This window comes from Myotis myotis, unplaced genomic scaffold (genome assembly GCF_014108235.1).
Source record: "Myotis myotis isolate mMyoMyo1 unplaced genomic scaffold, mMyoMyo1.p scaffold_m19_p_2, whole genome shotgun sequence".
In the NCBI taxonomy this organism is placed as follows: Eukaryota; Metazoa; Chordata; class Mammalia; order Chiroptera; family Vespertilionidae; genus Myotis; species Myotis myotis.
The window spans coordinates 184,413,373-184,420,579 of NW_023416324.1; the positions used below are offsets into that span (position 1 = coordinate 184,413,373).

The 7,207-nt window shown below is 44.1% G+C and overlaps 1 protein-coding gene across 1 annotated transcript; it reads left to right on the plus strand.

The window, feature by feature from the left end:
• The first annotated feature begins 698 nt into the window (after positions 1-698).
• On the plus strand, positions 699-5,874 carry GHSR (growth hormone secretagogue receptor). Its single transcript, XM_036347148.1, has 2 exons — positions 699-1,599; positions 4,135-5,874. The coding sequence occupies exons 1-2, from the start codon at positions 807-809 to the stop codon at positions 4,518-4,520; spliced, it is 1,179 nt and encodes a 392-aa protein (XP_036203041.1). The 5' UTR covers positions 699-806; the 3' UTR covers positions 4,521-5,874.
• The last annotated feature ends 1,333 nt before the right edge of the window (positions 5,875-7,207 follow it).

The following is a 7,207-nucleotide window of genomic DNA, read 5'->3' on the forward strand; positions in this document are numbered from 1 at the left end:
TGTTTCGCCTCTGGGACTACGTGATGCTCTTCCCAGGTGCGCACCGGTCCCCTCTCCGGTCGGAACACTAACTCTAGGTCCCTCTTTTTTTACTCCCTACCCCCATCTTCCAAGTTCAGTTGGGCACCCTCGCTTCTCCCCACCTGGTCCATAGCCAATTCTACCCCTTGGTGACGGAGAACTCGGGTCTCGGCTACTGTAGGCATTGTGCCCGTCGCCCCCACCGTCCCCGCCCCTACCCCGGTGTGACCAGCCCTTCGCGCCACGTTAGCCAGGCAGCGCCCAATGCTGAGGAGGTTGCCCCTCGCGCTCCCGTTTCGCAGCGCGGGGTCTCCGAAGTCCCCACATCCGGACGCCTGGGGAAGTGCGAGATGCAGCTGGAGCGAGAACGCGAAGGCCAGGCTGGGCTGACGGAGCTGCCCCGGTGACAGGTACGTGTGTGGAGGTCGGCCAGATGCTGGGCTGGGAGAGAGACTGTGGGGCAGAGGATGGAGGAAAGGGGAGACTCCAGAAAGAGCGGTGGGTCGCTGTTCTCACCACGTGCGTGTGTGTGTGTGTGTGTGTGTGTGTGTGTGTGTGTGTGTGTGTCCCAGCCTCCCTTTCCCCACTCCTCCCCGCCCGAGCTCTCAATGTCACCTTCTCCCTCGGCTCCTGCTTCTCACTGTCCTCTCTGTCCTCCCCCAGCTGCCTCCCTGCGCGCCCGCTCCGCCCGCGCCCTCTCTCGCGCCTACGGCGACCTCCTCCTGGACCAGCGGGTCCATCTCAGCGCCGCCTCCCCCCGGAGCCAGGCGAGCGGAGCCGGCAGCATGTGGAACGCGACGCGGACGGAGGAGCCGGGCCCCAACCTCACGATGCCGGACCTGGGCTGGGACGCGCCCCCCGACAACGACTCGCTGGCGGACGAGCTGCTGCCGCTCTTCCCCGCGCCGCTGCTGGCGGGCGTCACGGCCACCTGCGTGGCGCTCTTCGTGGTGGGCATCGCGGGCAACCTGCTCACCATGCTGGTGGTGTCGCGCTTCCGCGAGCTGCGCACCACCACCAACCTCTACCTGTCCAGCATGGCCTTCTCCGACCTGCTCATCTTCCTCTGCATGCCCCTCGACCTCGTGCGCCTCTGGCAGTACCGGCCCTGGAACTTCGGCGACCTGCTCTGCAAACTCTTCCAGTTCGTCAGCGAGAGCTGCACCTACGCCACGGTGCTCACTATCACGGCGCTGAGCGTCGAGCGCTACTTCGCCATCTGCTTCCCGCTGCGGGCCAAGGTGGTGGTGACCAAAGGCCGCGTGAAGCTGGTCATCCTGGTCATCTGGGCCGTGGCCTTCTGCAGCGCCGGGCCCATCTTCGTGCTGGTGGGCGTGGAGCACGAGAACGGCACCGACCCGCGGGACACCAACGAGTGCCGCGCCACCGAGTTCGCCGTGAGCTCGGGGCTGCTCACCGTCATGGTGTGGGTGTCCAGCGTCTTCTTCTTCCTGCCCGTCTTCTGCCTCACCGTGCTCTACAGCCTCATCGGCAGGAAGCTGTGGCGCCGGCGGCGCGGCGAGGCCGTGGCCACCTCGCTCCGGGACCAGAACCACAAGCAAACAGTGAAGATGCTGGGTGGGTCTCAGCGCACCCTCCACTCTCCCCCGGCCCCTCCTCTCCCGAGCTTTCTCCCTTCTCCCCGAGTCTCTACCTCTCTCTCCTGTTTCTCTCTCTTCCTCTCTCTCCTGTTTCTCTACATCTCTCTCTTTTTCTCTCTCTCCCTCTCTCTCTTGTCTCTCTACCTCTCTCCTGATTCTCTCCGTCTCTGTCTCCCTGGGAGTCTCTCAGTTATTCTTTCTCTCCTGTTTCTGCTTTGAGCTCTCCCTTTGGGCTCCTACATTTTCTGCCCTGTGTGCATGTCCCTGTCTCTCTCTGGGATTTTTTAAAAAAACTTTTTGCTCTTGTTTTTATATATCCGTTTCTCCACCCCTACCTCCTTTCTCTCTCTCTCTCTCTCTCTCTCTCTCTCTCTCTCTCTCTCTCTCTCTCTCTCTCTCTCTCTCTCTCTCCTTCCTTCCTCTCTCCCCCCATCTCGCCCCAACTTTGCCACAGTCTTGACTCTTTTTAGGCCTCCATCTCTTTGTGTCTCTTTCTTCCCCGCTTTCCTTTCTCTCTTTCATGGAAACATGCAGTGCCCATGTATTTCCCTAAAACGAATTTTATATCAGCCCAGACACTTTGCTTCAAAACTGAGATGTTTTATAAAACTCTATTGTGGTCTGTGGATGTTAAAGGCGAGGTTAAGCTTCCTGCCTTAAGAAGAATTTGTGGATATCTAAGTTACACTAAGGAAAGCAGGCAGTAAATCTAGGAAGTATTCAGTGGTAAATTCAAAGAGCTGGTCAATTCGGATGATTCTGTCAGAGATGATTTATTTTTCTTTCAATGTTGTGATTTGCTTTATGCCCAGCATTTTTTTCCAATCAAATAATCGAATCAGTTCTGTTTACCCTGCTGCTGTTTGTACAGCGTTGTGAGGAAGTCAGTGACAAATCAATGCTGGTGTCTCCATTTCTTTCCATGATTACCTGTCTTTCCAGGTAGAACAGCCTACCATAATCAAGGATAACCTAGGATGGGCCGGCTTCCAGGATTAGAAAGAGAGACTTTTTGGAAGCCAACAGCTGCTTTCTGCAAATGGTCCCTAATTTTTAAGCCATTAACTATATAATTTTGTTTTTAATTTATTCACATCATTCCCCAAATGGTCCTTCAGGGAATGTTTGTAGTTAGTGTCCCAACTAGAGTCTGCCGAGTATGTACTGTATGAATTCAACTCTTTAAGTATATGTATTTGGTACAAGAAAAGTAATATAAAATGCCTTCACATCCAAGCAAAATATTAATTCTACTTGCTTTTCTAGAACTAGAGTCTGCACCCTTTATTATTTGGACATTACAGTCAATACGGAGTTTACATTTGTGTGTATGCAAGAGAGAGTTTATTCTTGCATGGAAAACTACAATAATTAGTAAATAACCATACAAGAATAAACTGTTTCACGTACTAACAACTATAACCTAATTTTCCCCACTCCTGTATTTGCATATTTAATATGCTTATAAGCCATTCCAAGATGATTTGTACTTGTAATTTTACAATTCTTGGAATCCTGTATATTAAAGTGATTATTTATTCAAAGAATGCCCCAAATTGTCATTGTCTAGACCAGTGATTCTCACAATATGACTAGTAGATTGTAAACCTACTAGTGCCCTCCAGGGGCCTCTCATATTCACGTGGCTACTGTGGCAATCAGTTGCTACTACGCAACGTAGTTTTGAGAATAACTTTAATCATTTTCTCCGATTTTATTTTTAAGCCATTAATTACCCTCATTAGTGAACCAACACCAATGTTAATTTTCTTTTGACTTGACAATTTGAAGAGCATCACTAAAGTATTACAAGGGCTAAAATATCTTGTTAATTTTCCTCTGATTTCAGAATTTTAAAAACAATCTAGAAATGCAGAGGTCTTGAAAAAATGGGCAAAATGAAGACCTGGTTGGCTGATAATTATTATTAGTTGGTTTTATGGGTTTTTGTACCACACTTATGTCTATTGTAGGTGACAAAGAATCATCCATCTCAGTGGTTCTCACTCTGGACTGCATATTCTGTCTTCTGTGAAACTTTAAAAAGAACAGAAAAAAACACGGGTGTCTTGGTCTCCTGACTAGAGATTTTAATTTAATGAGTCTATATCACACCAGAGAAATCCATTCCTCAGGGAACCCTGACAGACAGTTATTGTTGAGTTCAACACCTTTACTCACATGTGTTTAGTTGTGTCAGACACATGTAAAATGGTGGATTACTGTGAAAAAATGGTCTAGTCAGTTGAGTCAATATATACATCCAACCACAAAATCGCTCAAAAAGTTGTTATATAGAAAAGACTGGGAAGCTCAGTAAAAAGGGTTGAACTATTGATCCAGACAGACTCAATCCTGGTGAAAATGTAGCAATGAGAAAGGGAAGAACATAATGGTTCTCTGAAATCACTGGTCACACCATATATAATCAAAACAGAACTGTCTTCCAAGTGAAACGTGATGTTTTGTGACGTTTCTGGAACTGATGCTCACTCTCCCATTGTTCTTTCAGCTGTCGTGGTGTTTGCTTTCATCCTCTGCTGGCTGCCCTTCCACGTAGGACGATACTTGTTTTCCAAGTCTTTCGAGCCTGGCTCCCTGGAGATTGCTCAGATCAGCCAATACTGCAACCTTGTGTCCTTTGTCCTCTTCTACCTCAGCGCCGCCATCAATCCCATTCTGTACAACATCATGTCCAAGAAGTACCGGGTGGCAGTGTTCAAACTTTTGGGCTTTGAACCTTTCTCCCAGAGGAAGCTCTCCACCCTGAAGGATGAAAGCTCTCGGGCCTGGACTGAATCTAGTATTCATACAAGACCAAACACGTCGCTGAGCAGAGTCATCGCTTACTACTCTGCACTGGAGACCATAGCACAGCAGAACTTGGGAGGGAGTTGAAGGTTAACTTTGGAACTGGGGAGAGATAGGTCTGGAAACAGTTGGGAGGGAAGAAAAGATAGAGTTTGTAGTGTGTGAGAGGTTTAATTTGATTGCACACTCATCCGTGCTCTCATACAGGATTTCTGCATATTCACTACCTGTGATTTTGCATTTTGCCGTTGGTGCTAGCAAGGGCTTTGCAATTTGGAGAAAGGAGAAGGTACAGAGAGGGCAATTAGGGTAATTCTTGCTGGATAAATAGTAAATCTGATTTACTTTTTCATAATGATAAAAATTTGATTAAAAGAATGAAATTAAACATTTAAAACGTGAATTTTTAAAACTAGTAATTTTCATATCGCTCCAGATCAGTGCTGTCCAAGAGAAATATAATGCAAGATACTGAAGCAATCAATATAAAAATTATTAAGAATAATTTTTTAATGCAAAGTCTTTGAAATCCGGTGTTTTACATTTACAGTGCACTTTAATTTGGACATTAAGTTTTTATCAGTAATACTTGCTATATTTAGATTTCATAAAATTTGCAGATGAGAAAATAGATTTATAAACCTAAGTTGTTCAAATACATGTAAAATTTTTCCAATAACTGAAACTATTACAAGTTTTAAAACTGAAAATGAATTGAAATTAAAAATTCAAGTATTCAGTGACAAATGTGGCTATTAGTTACTATATTGGCTAGCTCCACTCTAGAGTGTATGTAAAATTGTTGTTAACCTTACAAAATGTTAAACAATTAATACTCATTTCCTGATAGTTTTTATTGCAAAATAAGCATTGCAGAGTTTTAGCATGATGAATCCCCTAAGTCACACCTGAATGCTCTATTCATGCTTGGAAGGAAATGGATATGAAATATAAGATGCAAAAAAAGTAATATAATATGCACTTTAAAGCTAGGTGAATTATATGTGATAATATTCAGGAAATGAAACTTTATAAAAATTATAGAAAATCACAAACTGCCTTATTTGGCTTAACAAAAATTCTAAGTCAACCATAAGGCTTTGATTTGTGAATAAAGGAATAATTTATAACAGATTCTGGGAAGCTTACAGGAACCTAATGAACATAGAAAATTTTCAAATGGTGAAAAATTCAGAATCCCTTAAATGCTATTGCTTAGTGATATCCAGGTTAGTTACTTCATTCCTTAACCTTACAGCTATTCATTTCAAAATGCCTGTGCCACGTTCTGTCTTCAAATTAGTCTTGCTGTTTACATCCCACTGCTTATCGGATAGATGTGTTTACTTGGACTTCCAGTCTCCTTCTCAATCATAATGATGAATGATTGCATACCTTCAACTGAATATTGTACATTTTAGTTATAAATGTATAGTCAACTCTTTGCATATTAAATATATTATTTCAAAAATGATTTCTTCATAGTCCTGTGCAGTACTAAGTCATGTCAGCAATTCCTACATGAAATTATTGGTTCAACTATGAAACTGATTGAACCATTTAGGGAAATTACTGCCATGATTGATTCCCTCTCCACCCCCCCCCCCCAAAAGTAAAGATTATTATGCTGAAGTAATTGATTGACTTTATTTATTTTTTAAATATATTTTTTATTGATTTTAGAATGAGGGGAAGGGAGAGGGATTGAGAGATAGAAATCTCTATCAGCTGCCTCCTGCACCCCCCCCCTACTGGAAATCAAGCCAGAAACCCGGGCATATGCCCTGACAGGGAATCAAACTGGTGATCTCTTTGTTCATGGGTGGACACTCAACCACTGAGGCACCCTGGCCGGGCTAATTGATTGACTTTATTTTAGAACATGAAAACATAATCATAATTAGAATGACTTCTCTAGAGAAATATTTCCAAAATCTATTCTGACACTAAAAATGCTCAATTTACTCTAAATGCAAAACTTTAGCAAATTAATTATTCAGTTCTTGGGAGTGCATCAATATTTTTTTAATATATTTTATTGATTTTTTTACAGAGAGGAAGGGAGAGGGATAGAGAGTTAGAAACATCGATGAGAGAGAAACATTGATCAGCTGCCTCCTGCACACCCCTTACTGGGGATGTGCCTGCAACCAAGGTACATGCCCTTGACCGGAATCGAACCTGGGACCCTTCAGTCTGCAGGCCGACGTTCTATCCACTGAGCCAAACTGGTTAGAGCTGCATCAATATTTTTAAAAAATACACTGTTTATTCAAACCCGTAGGACACTAATTAGGACATTCAGCATTATTCTCCTAAATAGGGCCCACTAAATTCCAAAGAGGTAAGTCAGCCTCCTGAAACCCTAAAGCTTTTGTCTACAAATACTTTCTACTTGAGAGAAAATAAGCAAAAAAGGCTTGACTTCCATCACACAGTTGATTGCCTTGGAGAAAAAAAAATACCTGCTTGCTAATTAGTTGCTTGCCTGTTCAATGGTCCCCCTTTTCTTGTGGGTTCACAGGGAATAGTTTACATAGCAAGGACCACTGTTGTCCTTCACTGATGCTCATCTGGGACTCAGAGGATATGTTTAGGGAAAGGGATTTTTAATTTGCGCTTTCATATCATTGCATTTTTATTGTTTGTAACGTCTTTGTATCGTCATACCCCATAAATTGCTTAAGACTCAGGGAAAAGAGGAATTTACACGGAGGAAAACTGTTTCTGAAAGTCCAACATTTCACAGACATTTAGTATGTGCATGGTATGTT

Bases quoted from the DNA above. Each gene is read 5' to 3' on its own strand.
- GHSR (XM_036347148.1), top strand. From the start codon at position 807: ATGTGGAACGCGACGCGGACGGAGGAGCCGGGCCCCAACCTCACGATG. The intron at 1,600-4,134 runs GTGGGTCTCAGC...TTGTTCTTTCAG, and splicing joins GCAAACAGTGAAGATGCTGG to CTGTCGTGGTGTTTGCTTTC.